The 22,858-nt window shown below is 41.4% G+C and overlaps 2 protein-coding genes across 3 annotated transcripts; both read right to left on the bottom strand.

Annotated features, from left to right (window-relative positions):
• Nucleotides 1-134: 134 nt before the first annotated feature.
• Nucleotides 135-10,187, bottom strand: sesn2 (sestrin 2). 2 transcript variants are annotated; one of them, XM_073463467.1, is made up of 11 exons: nucleotides 9,333-10,187; nucleotides 7,904-7,969; nucleotides 7,087-7,275; nucleotides 4,870-5,052; nucleotides 3,068-3,286; nucleotides 2,712-2,850; nucleotides 2,502-2,617; nucleotides 2,284-2,367; nucleotides 1,232-1,338; nucleotides 997-1,141; nucleotides 135-757 (listed from the first exon to the last, which is right to left on the bottom strand). In XM_073463467.1, exons 1-11 carry the CDS (start codon nucleotides 9,672-9,674, stop codon nucleotides 671-673), a joined length of 1,677 nt encoding a protein of 558 aa, XP_073319568.1. In that variant the 5' UTR covers nucleotides 9,675-10,187; the 3' UTR covers nucleotides 135-670. The 2 variants fall into 2 exon arrangements, with proteins under 2 accessions (XP_073319568.1, XP_073319569.1); XM_073463468.1 differs by lacking the exon at nucleotides 9,333-10,187 and adding an exon at nucleotides 8,807-8,929.
• Nucleotides 10,188-12,260: 2,073 nt separating this feature from the next.
• On the bottom strand, nucleotides 12,261-16,619 carry matn1 (matrilin 1). The gene is made up of 9 exons (XM_073462775.1): nucleotides 16,453-16,619; nucleotides 14,830-15,014; nucleotides 14,587-14,751; nucleotides 14,276-14,498; nucleotides 13,305-13,427; nucleotides 13,044-13,216; nucleotides 12,727-12,958; nucleotides 12,467-12,619; nucleotides 12,261-12,361 (listed from the first exon to the last, which is right to left on the bottom strand). The coding sequence occupies exons 1-9, from the start codon at nucleotides 16,544-16,546 to the stop codon at nucleotides 12,261-12,263; spliced, it is 1,449 nt and encodes a 482-aa protein (XP_073318876.1). The 5' UTR covers nucleotides 16,547-16,619.
• Between the last annotated feature and the right edge of the window lie 6,239 nt (nucleotides 16,620-22,858).

Below are 22,858 nucleotides of genomic sequence, written 5' to 3'. Positions count from 1 at the left end.
AACTTATACACAGAAATATACACAGCCTTTTATTTTAGCCATCATATCAGAACACAAAAATACCAAAGTACATCCCAAAGTAATGTTTTGTTGTCCAGTCAATCAGCAATGCCAAACAAAACCACAAAACTCAGTTTTAATTTTTGATAACAAAGTAACTTTTTATTGTATATAAAAATACAAGTTATTTTGTCTTTTTTGATGTCAGCCTCTAGACACACGGAGGGCTGAGGCATGAGTAGTCATGGTGGGGTGAACAGCTTTAGTCTGTCAGTTATCGGCCTGAACAGACGCGTCGAATAAAAAACTAAAATTCTGCAAAAGAAAAACACTTGAATGATGATGATTTAGTCATATTGGACCTGATTCTACCTTCATGTAGATATGTGTTTATGCGACAGAAACATGTGCAAGATATTCAGAACAACACTTGAAGCTCAAGTGGGGAAACTAAACCTGATCGACATCAGTGCAAAATAAGTAACATATTTTAAATGTCATATATCGCAAAGCAGCATCAAAACATTAACACTGAAACATAAGATATGCATATATAAACATTCACTGTAGTGTGTGTGTGTGTGTGTCTATCTGTGGTGTGTTGCATGCATTGGGCTGTGGTACGTCACAGCTGGCTCAGCATCTGCATTAAAGTGTGTGATCGAGTGTGTCATCTCATGTAATGTGTGATGGCTCGTAAGGTATAAAGAAGCGCTGCTTGTAGCCGGGCCTCCATCACAATCAGGTTTGCATGAACCTGCAAAAAACAAAAGGAAAAGTATGTCATTACTTTCAGGTTATTAGGTGACACTTTCAGTTCCTCTCGGCAATGCTTCTTTCTCTTATATTTTTAAAAAGGAAGGAAAACGAGGCAACACGTTTAAATGTCAAAGGATTCATTCTTTGTTAAGAGGGTGGCGACATGTTAAAATGTCAAATGATTCAGTCATTGAGGCTGAAGAGGCCGGGTCAGGTGGCATTCTAACTCGTTTGTACCTTTTCAGAGTGTCTGAAGTGTCTCCAGAAGGCGTGGTAAATGCGTGCCATGGTCTGCTCGGGGTGACAGGCCATGGTTTTAACAAACACCTTGAGGGAGCGCTCCAACAGCACGTTCACGCTGCCGTAGTCGTAATCATCGTAGCTGCACAGGTGATACAATAAAAAGGTTAGTGACACGGCAGAGATGATAAAACATTTCAAACTTAACTGATGACATGAGTGTGACACTGACCGTATCCCATACAGACAGTGGATGTAGTTCCACAGAGCTTTTCTCAGTGTGTGGGTGTCTACGCCTTCATGCATTGCCATCCTGTGGTAGGTCAAGTTACTCACAACCTGCAGAGACATAATTTCATCTCATTACAATATGATCGATCAAACTTTTCTCTAATTGATTATGTACAAGAGAACAATTTAATCATCTGGCTGCCAGACTGCCCACTTTAACGTTGTTGTGTTTGTACCCACATTCAAAATCTTGCATTTTCATTTCCTTGTGTTCACAACCTTTTTGTTTTTTTGCTTGTGACTCGCAACTAACCATTATTTCCATCATCAATTTATCTGTTGATTACTTTCAGGATTAATTGCTTCGTCTACAAATTATCAAAAAAAAAAAAGCTCATCACAATTTCAGAGCACAAAGTGATTCTTCAAACTGTTCTTTTGTCAGTCCAACCAACAGACCAAAACCCAAAGACTCTTCATTTACTCTCATAAATGACAGAAAAGCAGCTATATATATATATATATATATATATATATATATATATATATATATATATATATATATATATATATATATATATAAAATAGTTTGCAATTCATTTTCTTGCAATACACTAATCTCTTCATCGACTAGAACATTGTCTACCTACTTCTTACATTCCCAACATTCAATGGCTACATTCCCTCAACTGTACAGTGTCTGTATTCCTAAACACAGGCTGATGCCCAAAATGTTAAAAAGCTTACACTTAAACTGATATATGTATTTTAGGTAGGACTTATTTCAGGTGACTAAAATACATCTTGCTGCTGTTGCTGCGCGCTGCTTCTCCACACTGGTAGTGAGACGGCGGTCGTCTACTGCACAGAGACTAGGGACCAGTACCTCATACAACCCCACATCAAGAGACTCGGACTATCCCTTTAAACTCCATGAAACCACCTGTCATGGTTTCCACACATCAGTCTTGTTCTGTTCTGAAATCAGCTCATTGATGCTTTGTTTTTGTGTTTCTAATCGGTGTACTTCTTCCAGGTTAAAGGTGAGTGTACCTGGAATTTTTCATCCAGGAGCTGGCCCATGTCTGGCAGTAATCTGTTGACCAGAGAGAAGCCGTGGTCCTCCCATGAGTAGTCCTGCACACATCAGACAAGCAAACACAGGTCAGTGAAACTTAGTGCGAACAGTTAACAGGCACTGTGAACTGTAAAAAGTATTTTAAAAAAACGAGTGTTGGAGTCTAAAAATATAAGCTAGTGCTCCAAACTACCTGGGCTCTCATGGTGGGTGGTGCCTGCTCTCCTCTGGGGGCAAAGTCCTCGTATCTGAACTCTGGATCCTCCACCAGACGCAGCACCAGCTCTGGTGGTGCTCCCCGCACCACCGCTAAAAACAAACAACCATGAGGAAGTAGTCAGTAGACATATGTCAGCTGAGTGAATGACAGAGTGGTGCACAAGATAAACAGGTATGTGTGTACCTGTTGGTATGCTCTCGCTCCTCTCCCTCTCAAACCGAGTAACCATCTCCTCCTGTGTGCACTCCTCCTCCTCCTGCTGCTGCTGCAGCTCCACCATCCTCTTCATCAACACCTCCACCTCCATTGCTCCATTAACCACCTGGAGAAGAGAAAAAAAGAAAAAGACTTGAGGCACTTACTTTGTTTTCAACCCTATATCAACAATGTGAAGTGTGCCGTGTCTTCTATTGTTACTAAACCGGTGTGACTAGTGAAATTAAGCTGGACGGAACCCATTTCCTCTTTGTTCTCCTCCTGTTGACATAGTTACATTTACAACTGTCATACCCGTGGTGAAAAACACCTGTTTGACTCACCTCTTGCTTGCCCTCCTCCTGGGCGGGGCTATGCGGGCTGCGAGGCAGGTGGCCGGGTGATGGAGGTTGGAAGGTATAACCTCCGATGTGGTCGGGTTCAGGGTTTAAGCCGCAGCCCCACACAAAGGAGGAGAGCGAGTGAGCCTGCGCCATCAGGACCACAGCCTGTATGAGTTCAGCCAATGACCAGCGAGGCTCTGCGCCGGGACACACCAGCTCCTGCAGGGCAGAGGGGGCAGGTGTTGGGCAAGTTAACTTTAACATAGTAGATTTGTTGGAGGGCGATGTCAGTTCGCTGGTTGGGGGCTGCCCCTTTTGAAATTTTGCACAGATATTCATGTTCCCCTCAGGATGACTTGTAATGGTTTTGGCCATCCTTCATGTTTCATATAGCACCATCATCAGGTCAAAAATTAGTCCCCTACTTTGGTTTTGTGTTGTCAAAAATATCTATTTATCCATACAAAAATCAATGATGAATATTTGAAATGGTTTCATATTCTGCAGTCTCAATACAGCAGTACGAGCTGTGCTTTCTTACTTTCTTCTGTCCTCGTCACCCGTCTCATTCACTCTGTTTAGCTCACAGTGTTTACTCATGGTTCTCATTATAGATGGAAAGTGCAAAGCCTCTGCATCCAGTTTCGGCTGACAAAGAAAACCACAGGAGTGCTGTTTGGAAATGCTTTGCATTTGAGGCAAATGAAAAAGTTAAGGCAAAGGATTCAAGCATGTCCAAATGCAAGCCATGCTACAGACCAGTGCTAACAACAGGTGCTAAAAGACCTGAAGGACACACACACCAACCTCGATTAAGAAGTAGAGCTTCTTCCCTGGGGTCTCGAGGTGTCTAATATCGATCTTTTTGAAGCTATTGTATCAAAGCAAGAAATTCCAGTATCGTGACGACACTTCTTTAGTTTATAAACAAATACCTGTATAGTTCATGACGCTCCCATCAGCCTTAGCTGCACTACTATTAAATAAATGTTGAGTACTACTGAGCATTATTTGGCATGCCAACACAATAAGATGGCAAACATTTTACCCCTTAAACACCTGTAATTGCAAACTGTTTTAGCACACTGGTATTAGCATTTAGCTGTAAACAGCTGTGTCTAAGACTAACCCTAACCCTAATCCTGAAAATTCAGTCATTATCTACCATCTCTAACCCTAACCCACATGCTGATGAAAAATCAGGTGAAGTGTCGTAGTCCACAAAACATTTCTGGAGCTTCAGAGCAAAACAACTGAAGTAGCACTTGTTTTAAAACGTAAAAAAGCAATCATAAAAAAGAAAACATAAAATGGCTCCTTACAACTCGTCTGGCATAATCCAAGTCACAGGAAGTCCCAAATTGATTTGACATTATTTATACCATCAAGGATGTGCACCTACGTCAGACACCGTGCACACTAACACTTGTAGCTCAGCAGCTACAGTGGAGATTTTGGCTTTAAAAAGGGTGCTAATAGCCTTTTTTCAAATCAATGTCAGATCTCTAGGCTTCCAAAGACTTGGATTACACTGGACCAGCTCTATGGACCCATTTTATGTGACCAAATGAGTGAAAATATACAGTATTATAACCGAAATATTAATTTTGACTTCAAGCTAAAGATTCAATTATTGAGTGTCTATCATACAAGTAGAGGTGAGTGAGTCAATGAGGCAGAAATTTCAGATACAGTCTAAGTCAGTAATCCACAGTATTAAATGATATTAGTATTATATGATGACAGACTCGGAGCAAAAGAGAGAGCAGAGAGACAGGGCGTGAGTGGGTGTTGTGTCTGACCTGGATGTGCTGCTGTGTGATGAGCCAGGGTCTGTGTGCCAGCAGCCTGTTGAGTGTTTGCAGACTTCGGAGTTTGGTTGGAGCGTGCTCGAGGCCGCTCAGCCAGCTTTCCTCCCCTCCAGCCTCCAGGAAGCCAGCACTGTGCTGCTGCACCAGGTACGAGCAGTGGTGTCGAGCTGCAGCCTGTGAAACATCAGGAGGGAAACAAGCATGCCATCCCATTCATTAAAAACGAAAGCTCAATCAATGTTTTGTGTATTACAACTACATTATGCATAAAAACGTCCGCGTTCATAAAGGGCTCAGAGGTTAAAGCAACACAACTAAACTTCTCCATCAGGATCAGATCATTTTCAGTCTAATGAAATACCATTTCTGAAGTGAAAGGGCAGCAAATGTGATGTATATATGAGAGATGAGACTCATTAAATATTTATGAGGATCACAGTGTTTGGCAGACCTGTTAGTGGCTCGCTATGATACAGTAGCTGGATAACTCTCAGGAAGAGAATGACCTGCCAAGTCCATTTTACATCTATCCTCTTTCTCTGAAGTAAAGCTAGTTCAATTTTTACTCAGTTTTAGGTTCCTTCACCCCAAAATCTCTTATTTCCTGACACTTTAGTGCAATGTTTGCCATATGTAAATGTGCATATTTGTGTGATAGTTAACTTGAATTACTGCAGCATCCATCCATTTTAGCTGTGTCCACCCAGCTGTAGCACTGTGAAAGGTTCTGCTGAAAATGCAGAAGTGTAATAATATCACTTCACTCAGAGGGCCACTTCCGCCAATGAGCCAGCCTGAATGTATTAGTTTATTGTTCACTACGGCTGAACTGACTGGAACTGTAAAAACTGTGGGCAGCAGTGGAAAAAGCATTACAGCAATATTATTACAACCGTTGAACTGTAATACTGGTTGTGTCCAACTGCTGGAGAAGGCAGGTTTAATGGCATCGCTTCATCGACATGAAGCCAAAAATTATTAGATGTGTGTATGAAAAGAAAGAAATCATAAAAAACACTTTTCCACTGTTGACTCGATGACAAAAAGAAGAAATAATAGCTGCAGCTCTGCCATTATTTTGAATGTGATGTTCATTAGTCATGCAATATCAAGCCTAAATGTTAAAAGGATAGACTCTACATGTAGCCTTACACAAACAAAAGGCTTTAGAGCATTTAAACTGTTATTATGGCTGCCTCATTTGAGACAAAAACAGTTGATTAAGATGCAAATAAACACATGGTCACTATAGTTTAAACATTTTAATTAAAGCTCATGAATTAGATCAGAAAGTTGTTTTGTTTTTTACAAGAAGATTTAACCTGCAGTAACATGGCTTGCAGCCCTGAGCTCTCTGCATCATGACAGAAATATAACCAAAAGCAACTTCCTCTGTTGACGGTAAAGGACAATTTAATGTGTACCAATATTGATTTGACTTATTTTTATTCACCTGGTCTAATAATGGTTGACTTTTAGGGAACAATATAAATACCATTTTACATCTTGTTTTTTTTACATCGGTCATGACGTGGGAGAAAACTGTATGAGGAAGCAAAAATATAGAGACTAGAAGCAACTTTGTAGAACAGTACATTAATCATTGTAACAATATACCTGCAGCACATTATGTACTTTATATTAATGTGTTTTTTGACAAACCAAGCTTAGTCAACAAAACACTTGAAAACAATGAGCTACAAGCTACCCAGCATAGTTAATCAACAATAGACTAATACCTCATTGGGAGCTGATCACACTCAAGAGCACAAATTATGTCCTCAACAAAAGCCGTCTTTGTTGGATAATTTCTTTTCATTTTAAAGTGCATTGCTCCTAGACATTTGTTTCATTACTCTCTATTAAATTGTGCTTTAGTTTACTTTGGTTTTGATTTGTTTTTGGTTGTACAGGATAACCAAAGAAATTTCAGTAATCATCAAACAACGTAAACTACTCGAGCTGATGTCAATGACAACGGACACATGATTCATTGTCCTTACAGAAGCTTAATGGAGATCTTTCAGAAACTGCTGATCTTTCTTTTCCCCCACTTGATTGCACAATTGCAGACGGATCTTTGGTCTTTCAGAATTTTTAAGTGTCAATTCACTTGTACATGAGGCTCTTCGTGTAGTGACTGGAGTTGATCTAAAGTTCTGATAGTTCTGATGACTAATCTAAAGTAATATATTATTGGTTTCTTACCATGACTGCAATGTAATGTCTCCAGTGACGGGGCAAGGGGCCGTCCACCTCCAACAAAGCATGCTGGGTCTTGAGGAAGCAGCTGAGGTAAGCAGGGTGCAGTGCCATCACCATGGTGATATGGTCCACGCGACCCAGTGAGAGAAAAGACTCGATAAGGATGTCTTGGTCAGGCCCTTCTTTCAACATCTGAAGAGGAAGAACAGGACAAAATGCGTGTTTGAAACTGACAACTGATTCCCTGACAACTTATCCAAAATTATATTTTAACCATGCTTGAGGACACATTGAAAAAGTTCCTGTTATAACCAGACATAAGCCCGAAGAGCTGATAAAACACTCCCACTTTCTCCAGTGGAAAAAACTGGAGTGACTCACATATGAAATCAGCATTTTCAGTCATCAGCTTTGGCAACACTTGTCTGGTGTTGCTTCTCTTGATGACATGAAGCAACAGGCAACTGCAGTATTGCAGCAAAAGAGTTAGCTACCCTGCTAATACTAGCATTGACTTGTGAAATTTCCAACACTCTTCACAAGTACGCTGATTTGACTGTTTATCTAGAAGCCAGGCAGTGGTATCATGATACTTTATAACTTTTTATGACTTTGATTAATTATTAAAGTGAGATAACAAGTTTGATACCATGAGGCAAATCTGATGCAACACTGAGGGCATACATTTTTAGATTTGTATTTAAAGATAAATATACCGAGGCTTGTGTACTGTGCGTTGAGCACAACAGCATCCGAGTTAATTTAATTCTGACCATAGTCAGAAGTCCTCGTAACATTTGTCAGCAAATGTCATACACACCTCTTTTGCAGGGATAAAGGCACTTGGACCTGATACCAGAGATCGAGGGACTTCAACTCCTTGTTCCTAGTTGTAAGAAGACAGAATTAGGTCAATCATACAGCAAAATAATGATTAATTTCATTTCTGAATAATCTGCAAATTATGTTCTCGATCATTCGTTTGATTAAAGATAAATTAAGTGTCAGAAAACAGTGGAAAAATGCAAATCACAATTTCCCAAAGTTTACTTTCACACAAGATAAAGGCGAGACAGACATTTCCACAGCTGAGAGGCTGGAACAAGGGAGTGTTCAACAATTATTATTGATAAATACATTTTAAAAATGAGTGAATCATCACCACAGTTGCCGATTATTTTTCTGTCGATCGACAAATCGATTAATCAGCTATTTGTTTCAGCCTAACATTGAATCGCCAGAATCTCTACACAAAATATGTGACATTATAACATGTGTGTAATATAGGGCTATGTTTAATATTGCAATATTTTTAGTATATATCACAATACACAATCTATACCTCAATACTTTGAATTATCCTCAAATGCTCTTGACAAATGCGAGGAATAGGAAATATCACAATATTAGTGGATAAATACCTCGATATAGATATCGTGACATTAATGGTACTTTCACAAAATATTAAAACAATTAGATTTTTTGGTACATAATCATCAGTTGTGTGAATATAATGACTAAGTGTATAAAGACAAGTATTAGAACAAGTGGAGCAGGAAACGTAGAAAAGAGACTACATTTTTTGGATTTCTTCAGGCACCTTCAATCCCCTTGAACTTGACTAGCCCTACTTTGCCTGAAGCTGCTGTACTATATCTGGAGAGACCCGTGTCATAACTTGCAGCCCATAAAAGCTGTAATCAGACCATGGCCTTAAACTCACCGACATCATCGGAGGACCGGCAGCACAACACCAAAAGCCACTTCTTGTTATATCCGACATTTAAACTGAATATACGCCACACACACAACACGCAGCTGCACTTTCATTTCTAGAAGCTCCAGTGGGCTGCGAGCAGGCAGCTCGGGGGTGTGTCTACTTTGTTTTTCAGGGCACCGGGAGGGGGCGTGTCCGGCCTGCCTGTTTGTGCACACCGCAGCTCGGTCTTGCATCACCTCCTGCAGTTCAATGTCTGATGAAATATCCAGAAATCTGATAGAAAATGGTAATCAGCTGATAGCTAACTCAACTGCAAGATTACCATGGCTATTAATAAATCATTCACCTCATCTTGGGATTATATAATATTAAGCAATAGCAATGCTCCTTAATGTAATGTGAATTTATGCCTGTCATTAAGATATCTTATTGTAAAATCTGCCCCATGGTGTTTGAATTAGTCTGATTTTTCTGTGTTCCTGCTGGACACGAAGCAGAAATGACTGTGGACACTTCCCCCCAGCATTACCTGTGCGGTTCGCAGCAGCTCGGTCGCTCTCCCTCGTACTTCCTCCAGTGGACACGACCGGGACAGCCGAAGCAGATGCAGGAGTGTTTCTTTACTCAGCCGTGCCGAACCGCGCCGGTCCAGTCCTAAACGCACCACAACCCCTTGGCTCAGCTCATCCAGAGCCGCCGCTCGCTCGTCCTCGTCCCTGCTGCACAGCCGTGATAAGCATTTCACAGTCGGGCCAACGTCGGGTTCTGACTCGGACTGGTGGTGATATGAGCGGCCAGAACCGGACACTCGTCCCGGTGTGTTCTCTCCATTAGCCTGGCGGTTAAAGCCTGCCACGGGATTACTGGCCATCTCTTGTGTTGGTCCCGAAACACCTCGAACTCCCCGTGAACCACCTGGGTTGACCCACCGAACGCTAGCTGCTAGCTAAAGTATTTACCTGACCGTTACGTTAGCTTGACGCGCACGCTGTTTTTCTGAATTGTTGAATACTTGAGATGTCCTGTGTCTGTCGTCGTTCACTGCGCAATCATCTGTCCCACAAATCATTAACGCCGACGGGCCACCTGCAAAGCTTTCTCCCAGCCGGCTCCCTGACCGTAAACAGCCTGCTGCCGGTTAGCTCGCTAAGCTAGCCTAGCTGCTGTTAGCAGATGCTGCAAACTCTTTTAAACAGCGTATTTGACGATGACTCGGTAATAAAAAACACGATGAGCCAGCTGTTTGTGTTTGGACTGGACTCCCAGACCAGAGCACAGTGTATTTTAGGTTCAAAACAGTCTTTCATGAGGTACCAAGGGACATGTTCAGACTTCACTCGCTGGTTTCGTTCAGCTGGAGAGAGCTATTTTCCCCTTGCGTGTGACGTCATCACGACGCGTGCGAAGCTAATGAACTGAACTACAGACCACATTCACTTCACTCACGCACCATTTAACTAACTTCAGCTTTAAGAAGTCATCAGGATTTTTAACTAGTAGGACTGTGGTGACTTCTGGCCTTGGTCCTCTGTCATTTATTGATGAGTTACTGGTTGAATTTTACTTTTTTATAAACTTGTAAATAGGTTTTTGCATGTAAGTGCTTAGTTGTGTTACCACGTTATGACAAAACTAAAGGAAAATAGGTCAATAATAAAATATACAAACGGTTATACCTGTATGTTTGTCATATTTGATGTAAGTGTTCTAGTTTAGATAACTAGTTATGTATTTACTTTTATTCAGGGGTGGAAATAACTAAGTATTTTTTCAAGTCTGTAATTTTACTCATACTTAAGTATGCATTACACCATGTAATCTACTTAGTTACTTTTATAATCATCATTTGATAATTGATGTTACTTAAGTATTATTTTTAATACCAGTAGTTTTACTTGTAGTGGAGTAATATTTCAGTAATGTAACTGTACTCATACTTGAGTACACATTTTCAGTACCCTTGCTTTTATTACTTTAATCTATTTATTAACCAATTAATTACATGAACTGTACAATGTCAACACTGGTAGCAAATGCCCATCATTCTCACCCCTGCCTGAGGCAATGTCCTAACTTGCTCCATCTTCATGTTATAATATGAAACAGCAAATGATTTGTTAATGCTAGTTGAAAAAAATAAATACAAAAATAAAGGATTACCTGGATCATTTTGTGTCAGTCGAATAAGTAATTACTGTCATTTTCTGCAACTCTTTCTAGACAGCCAACCCCACAAAACGTTACTAGAATTCAGATCCAATTTTTTGTATTTCAAAGAATCAATGCAGATGAAGTTATGATGAAGTTGCACTTACAAGGGTGCTGTTGCAGAAAGCTTGGACAATAAATTAAAACTTCTCCATTTTGCTGGGCGTGCCTGTCGTGTCCTTGTGGTCCTCGCAGCCCACATCATGGAGCCAAACACCAGAGGAACATTCTGTGTAATTTTTATACTTATTTATATTTAATTATCAACAAAAATGGTGTATTAGTAAGAAATTCTTTGTGTCCATGTGTGCATTTGTGTCTGTAAAGTTAATTTGGCATACAATTGTTTCACAGTTTATAATAAGTACTTCCTGAATCACCTTTATTTAGGAAAATAAAAAAACATCACTGGTATACCCTTATTATCAGCCATATCTTATATTAAATTACCTGTTTATATATATATATATATATATATATATATATATATATATATATATATATATATATATATATATATATATATATATATATATATATATACCATATATAATATCAGATACCTTTGTGTGGAGGTAAGAGAAGAAAGATGAAGCCTTCATATGTGAGAGGAGAGAGAGGGAAAGATGACAGTAACAGATATAATCAGACAGACAAGTGAGGGTGATGTGCTGCTCCGTTTGACATGACAGGCAGACTCAATGGGGGTTTGGGGAAATTCAACATTGTGGCAGCAACAAAGAAAAACCCTTCAATATACCGTTTCCCTATGAGGGAAGACTTTTATTAACAAACACACAGGCTGGCTATGGAGGATGACCTTCGGAGCGCACGCACACACACACAAAGGCGTGGTCCCCATGGCAACCGGCGCTTCGTGTCCCAGGAGACCCAAGGGTGGAAGAGGTAAGACCGAGAGAGGAGGGGGCAGAGGCGGTTTGGGGGAGCTCAGAAGACAAGCAGAGGTCAGGGTTCACACACACACAGGTTCCTCTTCAGTATTTTACAGGAAGTAAAGACTGTTTGTGTGTGTGGTTGTGTGTGTACGTGGGTGTGTGTGTGTGCAGATGATTGAGGAAGAGTTGGATGCGAGTCCTCAGACAATTTTGTTCTCCAGCAGGGCGATTCTCTTCGACATACTCTCTAGTAAGATTTTGTCAAGGACAGCAACAATGAAGACAAACAACCAGACAGAAAATATGATAACGACATTAAAACCTCTCGACAGACGTAATATTCTCACACCATCTCACCTGAAGTCAAGGATATATTTTTTCGTTAGTGCCTGAAGGGCATCTTCTACTTTCTTTTGGAACTTTACAAGGGAGTCGCATTCGCAAGGGTCCTCCTCTGTGGAAACAGAAGGCACAAGTTCAAGTTGTGAGTTATTGTACTGTGAAGTATAACATAACAGGTAATAACACCAGCATTTTGTATTTAATCATCATGTGTGACCTTGACAGATGTTAATCTGCAGCTTCTTGGCGATCTGGGTCATAGTCTTGAAGTCAGCGGTGTAGAAGTAATGCTCTCCAGTCGGCTCAGAGGCAATCTCTTTCAGCTCGTCCTCCACTGCGTTGCCAACTCCAACAGCGTACATCTTGAAACCTGTATGATAAAAACAAACAGGTTGCCCCTTATCTGACTTGTAAAAGTAGGCTTTGTATTGTATCTACTTCTACCACAGTAAATGTAATCTCTCCTCTCCCTCTCACCGTGCTCCTTGGCCTTCTTGGCGGCATCTCCGATGTAGTCCTGACTGCGTCCGTCGGTGAAAACAATGCCCACCTTGGCGACTCCGGGCCGGGCGCCCTGACCGGCGCTGAAGCTGTTGTCTACCAGATGGCGGAGAGCCTGGCCTGTCATGGTTCCCCTCTCCATGTAGGCCATCTTCTTCACAGCATCCTTCAGGTCTTTCTTGTTGTTGTAGCGGCCCAGGGGGAACTCCTGCAGGAAGGAGACAGAAACATGACGTTAATACATATGAGAAAGAAACTCATTTTTGGGGTAACCCTTGATGCTAAACACAGACCTGTCTGACTGAGCTGGAGTACTGCACCAGTCCAACGTGAGCCTTGCTGTCAGAAACGTCCAGTTTGTCGATGATCTGGTTGATCCACTTCTTGACCAGCTCAAAGTTCTCAGGACGGACGCTCTTAGAGCCATCGATCAGAAACACAACATCTGTCGCAGAGTTGCTGCAAGCTGGTGATGTCAGACACACAACAATGCGTGTTACTCCGGGAGCACAGTGACCTCGCTTGGACAAATACCTTCATACACAGACACTCACCGCTGCAGCTGCGACCATCGTCCATGAGGGTAAAGCCATCTTTGCAGGCACACTTGTATGATCCAGGGCTGCTGATGCATACCTGCTCGCAGTCATGATCCCCAGTGGCGCACAGGTCCGACACTGTGTGCGTGTGTGCATGCAGAACACACACGTACACACAGTAGAGTATATGTTGAGGCACACACACACACAGGAGGGAGGGTGGGTTGGGGTTAGGAGGAGAGAATGAAACTATGTCAGTTTGGGAAAATCTAGCATTGATTTTTTTTAATGATCCACTGTGACCTGCAGTCGACCTGAACAGTTTTTAATATAAAGATGTTGCATGAATCCAGTGGATCCTTAAAACAAACAGGTGGAAAAGATTGGAGAAGCCTCAAATGAACAAGATCCGTTTGTCTGTTTCTAAACGTGAGGCACAGGCTCATCCAATAACAATCCAACACTGCGATCATGCAGCTCTGCCCTTGGACGAGGAGCATCTGCACCAAATTGGCTGCTGCAGACTGAGTGGCAGACAGCAGTCAAAACTGCTGCAGACTGGGAAGAGCCAAGGGGCATTACTAATTAGAAGTTTAATGATTGTCACTAATGAATCTGTAATTACAGAGAGATCAGTCTCGCCTCTCGGTTATGTGAGAGTTGACTGAAAAACAGGAGCGAATTTCCTTCCAGAAGGTTGTTCCTGCCCTATTGTCCTCGTGCACTGGGAATATTTAATGAGTTTGAATGAATATACTGTAGTGTTGTTGAGGTAGGGAGAGGACAAAAGGGATGGAACAATATATTGGAATGAAAAGATGACAGTCCTGACACCTTACCCTCAACAGACAGCTGTCTCCACAGGCATGAAGGCGGTGGATAAACATGACAACCCACCCTGACAGTATTTCTTTTCAACCATCACTGTCTGTTCCCATCCCTACATTTAACCAATAAATCCCTCATCTTTCCTCCTCCCATCTTACCACAGAAGGCCTCCTGGAACTTCTTGGTAAGCTTCTCGATGACACTGTAGCTCTCCACGTAGTCCACGTGGTCGTCCAGAGGTTCGCTGGCCATCTGCTTCAGGGTGCTCATGTCAACACGTCCCACACCGATGGCAAAAATCTCAATGCCGGCATCCCGAGCACGCTGAGCCACATCCTTCACATTGTCCTGGGGACGCCCGTCTGTCACGATTATGGCAACCTGTGAGGGAAGAGGAGCAAAGTTAGAAAATAAACGATGACCAGAATTGTTGAATATGTTGGATTTCATGTGTTAATGCATGTCTGACCTTGCTGATGTCAGGAGATTTCACGCGAGCGCCCTCGGCCTCACTGAAGGCCACGTTCAGGGCAAACTGGATAGATAGACCAGTCATGGTTCCAGTGGACAGGGGCTCGATCTTGGTCACGGCCTTAATCAGTCCGGCTTTGGTCTTGTGTGTCTTCAATGACACCTACAGTTGCATAAAAGCACGGTTAGTGATATTAAATAGTTTGACAAATAAGTTGAACCTTCACTGGTGAACCCATACCTCATTCTTGACACGGCTGGCGTAGTTGACAACTCCGACACGGGTGGCGTTGGGTCCAACATCCAGCCCCTCAATGACCTTTGCCAGGAAGACCTTGACCTGCTCAAACTCAGAAGGGCGAACGCTCCGGCTGCTGTCAATGATGAACACGATGTCTGTGGGACGAGTTTTGCACAAACCTGCCGCTACAATGAAGAGACAGAAAAGAGATTCTTATGATTCATTTCCTTATAGTTTCCATAACAACTGTATGTACAAAGTAAAATCCATGGATAAAGCTGACGGAGAAGGGAGAAAAAGGGGAAGTGGGAGGAGCATGGGGAGAGCAGAGGTATTGAGAGGAAAAGGGTGGGTGGAGGCGATGGAGGCTGGTGAGAAAGTGGGAGGAAACAGACAAACAGGATGCAGGGAGGAGAGAGGTGAGGCTGGAGGGAGAGATGGAGAAATGCTTGGCCAGAAAAACAAGGATGAAGGAAGGAGAAAGATCTAACAAAAAGCCACTTTAAATAATATATTTGATATTATTTTAAAAGAGTACATCTTAGATCATAATATTAATAAATTATTGTCAGAATTACGACTTAAGACAGAGAAATGTGGTTGAAAACTGTGTTAAAAAGTGTTAAAAAGTAGAGCTTGAGTTAAGACTTTTTGTCAAAACTACACATTCTAACTTGATAACTGATGACACTATGTATGTATGTATGTATGTATGTATGCTACCCTATGTGTATGAAAAGCTGAAAACAGCATATAGTGTGTGGTAATAATAAACAGAGACTGTTAACAAAAGGGAGGATGTGTTGGGTTTTCAGGCGTTTGTGGTCTTGTTAAATTAACTGTGGCTAAAACTTCCAGAGTCTGTTTAACATCACCGATCTCCCTTCTCACCCTTCACCTCTCTCCCTCCCTCCAGTTTTTCTTCCAACCAACGTCTCCATCACTCTCTCTCTCTCTCTCTCTCTCTCACACACACACACACACACACACACACACACACACATACACACAAACACACTCACACACAGCGTACCAACTGCCACGCTACCTCCTGTAAGTCATCCAAATTGTGCACGTACACCATCCGACCACCAGCAGCAACGCAAAAAACACTGCTGTCTTTTATATTGGCTGGCTAATCACTCCAAACCAATTACTTCTTATCAATAACTGTCCAAAAACACTGAAAATTCAATTCAAAATAATGTGGAATTATTAAACACTAAATATTTAATAAAATAATCAGAGTACTGAAACAATTATCAAGACCAATTTCAAAGTAAAATGTGATTGAGTTGAGTAAAAACATGACTTTTTAATTTCTCTCCTTCACTTCTGTTACCTCTGGGAGTTTATATCAAATGCATCTCACACACATCATACCACTAAGGATATATAGAAAGAACAGAGTGACCAACATTACAAGAATTAAAGTTGTTATCAAACTTTTAGCGGAATATTCCTTTAAAATTAACTTATTTAGCTTAATTGTGGTTTCTATTCTGAAGTTTACAGTCCAAAGGATGATCAGACTAAGTAAAAGCCAGTGTTAGATGTCAGATATCGCACCATCACATACTGGAGTTAGGATAAGCTTCAAGGGTTAAAGGTCGTCAGTCTTACCCATGGCGGCGGCCGTGCGGAGGTCCACGGCAGGGGTGGCTTGAGCCCCGAGGAGGCCGAGCAGCAGCAGGAACAACGGTGGGGTAGGCGTCATGGCGACAGCGATAGAAGGGGTGACGAGTAAACGCGGGGGTCCGAGTGTGTCCGCAGACGGTCCTAGAGTTAGAAGCCAGAAAGGAGACAGAGCAGGGCGAAGGGAGTTCCAGGCAAGGGGGACGGCCACAAAGTGAGACTGAGTGACTCTGAGCTGCAGGTTATCAATGCAAGTGCTTCACATGAGTCAGCCCACAGACAGGCCCCCTCTGTAGCAGTGTGTGTGTGTGAAAATGTGTGTGTGTCTGTGGGAAAGAGAGGGAAATACCTGCTCTGGGAGGACCTAAAATGGTGGGCAGGGAAAGACAAACACACCTTGATATGGCTAGGATGGACAGGTATGTCTGTGTGTGTGTGTGTGTGTGTGTGTGTGTGTGTGTGTGTGTGTGTGTGTGTGTGTGTGTGTGTGTGTGTGAATAGTAAAATTTGTGTGTGCGCTCCAGTACCTGAGTGTGTACAGTATGTGTGTGTGTCTGGCTGGGGGTACAGGAGCGGCTGGGGCTTGGTGCAGAGCGAGTGCGCGCCAACGCAGCCGCCCGAGGTTGGATTTGGCCAAAGCTCAAATAAACACCAACATGAATTCCTCTTTTCTCCCCGTGTTCCCTCATATAGCAAACACACATTTATGGTGCGGAAGTGAAGGAGAGCCGCCGTACACAGCCTACAGTGTTCCCGCCGCCCTGCACGTTGGGATGTGTGTGCGCATTTTTGCATAAGCATGCGTTTCTGTATAACCTGGAGTGTACGAGCCAATTCAAGTTCAGCTCAGTTCAGTTCCTAACACTTTGTTTTTCTGTCACTTTTCTCTCCTCCATCCTTCATCCTTCCTACTTTGCATTTCTGTGGATTTCTCAAGCCTCAGAATTGAATTTAATATACTAAGATCAATTGTACCCCAGAAAAGATCACAAAAACATAAAAATAGAAGGTAAAGATTGCAAGCAGCCCAAAAATATATCCTCCTTTCACCTTGACTCTTCTTCTCACCTCTTTCTCCACTGTCAGGTAGGCAGCGGGCCCCAGTGGAGTAAACACAGTAGAAAAACACACTTTCATCAACGCGCTCACATACACATCCTTAATCTCTCCATAGAGTCCACATACAGGCCCACATAGAGACCCCTCTTTTCCCTCCGACATCCCGCTCCACCCGACCCAACCCTAAATTCCTCTACACCTCCCCTTCCTCCATCCACACACCCGACCTGAACAAACCGCAATTGAGGGGGTAGTCTGGGAGGGGAAGAGAAGTTGGGGCTCAGGCTGTACAGTAACTAGCCAGACATATTTCCTACTGAACTGAACGAGCTGTAAAATCAACAGTGTGTGTGTGTGTGCGTTCATGCATGTGTGCCTGCATGTGTTATGGTTGTGATGGTTTGGAGATCAAAGATGTTATTCCTGGACAGCGTGTCATCTCTGGGAATGGGCTATTTGGCTTATAAGACAACATGCGCATATTCATGCAAACACACAAACTTACAGTAGATTCACACACACGGACACACAAACGGGTTATGTAACAGCGTCTGCTTGGCAGGCAGGACAAACATAAACATAAGCAGGTAGCTGGATGAGCCTTACCTGCATCCATCAGCATCTGTGATTATATTTCACAACGCCATGAAATTCAGTCATTTTTCATCCCGTGTGTTTACATATGATTAGTCTCACAGTAATAGAGGGGGACTGTTGAGACGTGGGCGTTAAACTTTGGGGCCTGACAACTGTCTAAACTAATAAAAATGATAAACTACTCTGTTTTTAATGTGCTATCAAAAGAAATAGAAGTTTTTTAACACATTCTTTCACAAAAGATTCCTCATCATCATTTAGTCAATAAAATGTTAGAAAATAATCAAAAATACTTTAAATAATTTGCTAGACTCCAGCAAGACATCGTCAAATGTGTTGTTTTGACAACCAAAAGATATTTACTTTATAATAAGATAAAAGCTAAATAATCACATTTCAAAAAGCTTTTCTTTGGCATTTTTTTAAGCTATAGCCAAAACAGTAAATTAATCGTTATCACTTTTGATAAATAGTGAATTAAGTCAATTTCCAACCAAAAATTCCCAGAATTTACTTGTTCCAGGCTTTCAAATGTGATTTCTTTCCAGTTTTCTTTTTCTTCTATGATAGTTAATTGGATACATTTGGATTTAGACTGATGGTTTGAGAAAGCAAGTCATTTAGAGACCTCACCATGACCTCCTTCTTTCTTCTTTCTCCTGACTGACATTTTATAGATCAAATATATCACATAAATAATTAGCATATAAATAAATAATTGAAAAAATAGCATTAATTGCAGCCCCAGAGCTGTTGATTATCAAGATTGTAGTTGATTAATATCATCTAGGACTGGGAAATATATCCATATTATGTCGTTACCATGATGAGACATACATCGTATTTGATATGACACTGTACTGTGATATGGCATCAGTGTCTTTTTTTCCTGCTTTGAAGGCTGAATTACAGTAAAGTGATTACTCTCCTACTTGTTCTAATACCTGCCTTTACCCACTTAGTATTTATATCCACATTACTGATGATTATTTGTCAAAATCTCATTGTGTTCATTTTGTGTGAAAGTACCGACAGTCATCCCTACAATATCGTCGCAATAATGATATCGAGGTATTTGGTCAAAAATACTGTGATACTTGATTTTGTAGCACAGTCCGAGCATTTATGAAGTGTTTTTGTGGAGATTTCAAAACAGAGATATATATTGTGTCTCGTGATATAGCCTAAAAAAAATGGGGATATTATTTTAAGGTCCAATCATCCAGTCCTAATATCATCATTTTTTAACAGTAATCCAATGTTTTCCTCATACTCAGCTGTACGGACACACATCAGATATTTACCATAACCACAGAAGTGCAGTTATTTTCTGTTTTACCATCTCTCCACCATTTCCTTTCCAGCAGCAAAATATAAATCTAAGATAAAGACATGACATATTTGCTTTTTTACTGAAAAAGGAAATGTTCCTGTAAGTCCTCCTTCACTGCCAAAAGCCAAACCACCTGACGGAGTTTATTTTAGAGGATATTTATCACAATAGTACTGCCAGACCCATAGAGTAAATGGAAACAAGTCTAAAACAAACAAACACCTCATCTCAGTCACACTGCATGCCATTAGGCATTTTTATACAAGGCCACATTCAAATAACAGCACCTTCAGTAAACATGTTGACTATCAACATGGTTAGGTGAGATATTTTATCTCTGTCAAGTCTGGACCTTCCACTGTTTGTCTTCAGTTTTACACAACATTTGAATAGGCAAAATCTATTAATTTTATCAAGTAAGTTGTTGTTTATCCCCAACCACTTTCCACAGTGTTCCCTGTTTATTCCAAACCCAACACAAGTCTATTTGTTGTATCTTTTCAAACCAAACCACAAATCAACATCCTAATGGCAGCTGAACCAGAGAAGCAAAGGACTGGAGGATCTCCAAACCGTGTTTCAGCTTTGTTCCACAACAAACATTATCACTCTCAATCAGTTAAATCAATAAACGTTATCCACTAATATCAATAAACTACAGTGCTTGACTGTATACAAGCAGTGTGTGTGTGTGTGTGTGTGTGTGTGTGTGCGTGCATGCACTCAAAGGGTTTGGAAAGACTGCGAGGATTTCGTGTTCGACCACATCCATAAATATTGAAACAAGTTCCCTTTCTTCAAATCTCAGAATACTGAGTAAATATTGACACGGCAGGATCGGGGTGAACTGAAGCATCCCATACCTGTACTTTACACACTCTCACATATGCACATACATGCACAAATACACACACTCATGCTCCGCTGCTGCTGTGCTCAGAGCCCTCTCTGTTCACACCAGGGAAGTCCTGGAAAAATTAATAGCCGAGTTAAACTGACATGAAGCCCTCCTCAGTCACACGTGCCCCCTCACTGACACATGAATGTAAAGAAAAAAAACTACACTGAAAGACAAAATGAGAGGCTTCACCTACACATTCATAAAAGTAAAATCCAGAGTGAAAACTTTGCTACTCTAAGTTTGAATAGAGCTCTCACACTCTGGGTTTCATTCCTGAAATGAATGTGTTGTGTGTGTTTTCTCCATGCAAGAGAGTTTGACAAATTTCTGCCCTGCAAAAGAAGTTTTTATGTGTGTGTGTATTTGTGTATGTGTGTGTGTTTATGCTGCACTCCTCCTGCCAACAGTAACAGCTCAGTAGCCAGTGAGCAGGAAGAGAGAGGTTCATTAAAAACCCAAATACAGCAGTTACATAACCAACAGTTCTGTTCATCCCAGAACCCCCCGTGCTACGAACACACTCCTCCCTCATCCCCATCGTCTTCTCCCTCCCACGCCTGCTGGCAGAGCCCACCCATCATCCTCTCCTCCTCCCATAGCAACAGCTCATCTCAGCTTTCCTCCCTCGTTCCCAGACCAACACACTGCCTCACTCCTCCGTCTCCCCTCCTCCCCGCCTTTATGTGCTCCCCTGGTCCCTGCCACCTCCTCCTCGCTCTCATCCAACGCTTCCTTCTCTTACTCCCACATCATCATCATCCAAGCTTCACTTCAAACTTTACTTCTACATACGGCAGGACTACGAACCAGGAATATTAACTAGAGTTAAAACAAGAAACTTTTTGTTTTACTTTCACCACTGAGGGCAAAAAAATGACACGCTGGTCCCCAGACGTCTTTTCTAGTCTCAGGAAAACTCCTTCAGCTCTTTCAGGGGCGGAGTTTCATACAGGGATTTGGTTTCCTCAAGCCCTCATGACTGACTTGCATACTAAGAACAAACAGAGTAGAATGTGCAGTAAGTGTGTGAACACAGCAGATGGCAACACAGATTAAGGATTTGGGCTGTATCAGTGATTGTCTGGGATACCTCTACCCTAGTAACCACTCCGCCCTTCCTCTCCTCCATCGGATTAGCGACTGTCACACATCCCCCCTGATGGGGGCTGACAAACACGCTGTTTAATCAAACACAGCATGCGGTCATCTCACATGAAGGAACAGCACCCTCTTAAGGCATAAAGGCATCTGATAGAAGCCACATAAACAGAACATCTCTCTTGAATCAGAGGTTCCCAACACTCAGTCTGTGGTCCATTACCAGGCACTGGTACATTTGCCGATGGGCCGCAAGGAACAGACCATAAAATGAAGTAAAAAAAGCTGAATTATAATCATATAACACTGGAGATTATAACAGTCTATACTTGAATCTCCCTTGTGATTAATAAAGTATTTGTGCAGTAATTATCGTGAACAATATAGTGATTTTTAACTACAGCTGATCATAAGCACAAGGTCATCATATGTTTCAGTATTCAGCAATAAATTAACTTTATAGTGTTCCTGAGATCTATCTGTAGTTTTTATTTATTTATCAAGTAACCAAGTTACGTTTCTGGGTAACACTTGATAAGTTCACCTCATGTATTATTTACTCAACCTCATGCTGATAGAAGAAAAGTCAGTTAAAGTTTCATATTCCACAAAACATTTCTGGAGCTTCACAGCAAGACATTGTTGCAGCATTCTCCTAAACATCTGAAGTAGATGGGGACTTGTTTTTAAAACTAAAATAACTGAAGAAAAAAAAAAAAGGGTTCGTCATCCACGTAATCCAAGTCTCCAGAAGCCCCAAGATCCAAAGTTGATTTGGAAAAGATGTTATTTACAACCTTTTAAAAGCCAAAATCGTCATTGTAGCTGCTAAGCTGAAAGCGTTAGCGTGCACCCTGTCTGAAGGGTGTAAATAATGTCTTTTTAATTCAGTTTGTGTTCTCCAGTGTTCTGGAGACTTGAATTATGCCAGACGCAGTGTATGAAGTCCCCAGCTACTTGCTGTGACACTCTATGAAAACTTCACCCAACTTTCCATCAGCATGGGCTTGAGTACATAATGACAGAATTTTCATGCTTGGGTGAACTCCCAAGTCCCTCTATTTAGCATTTATAAACCCTTTAAGATCATTGAATACATTTAAAAAATATATAATCTGTTGCTACAAGGACAATATTTGTCAACAGTTATAACTTCTATTAAGATAAATTTAAAATATTTTTATATCATCATAACTATGTTTTTAAATCAGCCTCTACTTATAGAGGAGATTACAACCATTTATAAATGTTTATTTACATAGGAAATGCTGAGCAGTTTTCTGTTAAGTACATTTTTTTTTTTTTTTTTTTCCCCACTCGCTGTCATTTTGTTACTTGTCATCATGGCTTATTTGTGTGTTGGTAAGTCATCACGCCTGAATCAACACGTTCATGATTTTTGTGAA

Source organism: Pagrus major, chromosome 3 (assembly GCF_040436345.1).
Source record: "Pagrus major chromosome 3, Pma_NU_1.0".
Lineage (NCBI taxonomy): Eukaryota > Metazoa > Chordata > Actinopteri > Spariformes > Sparidae > Pagrus > Pagrus major.
Note: the sequence above shows the minus strand (reverse complement) of the source record. Positions and strands in the feature narration are given on the sequence as shown.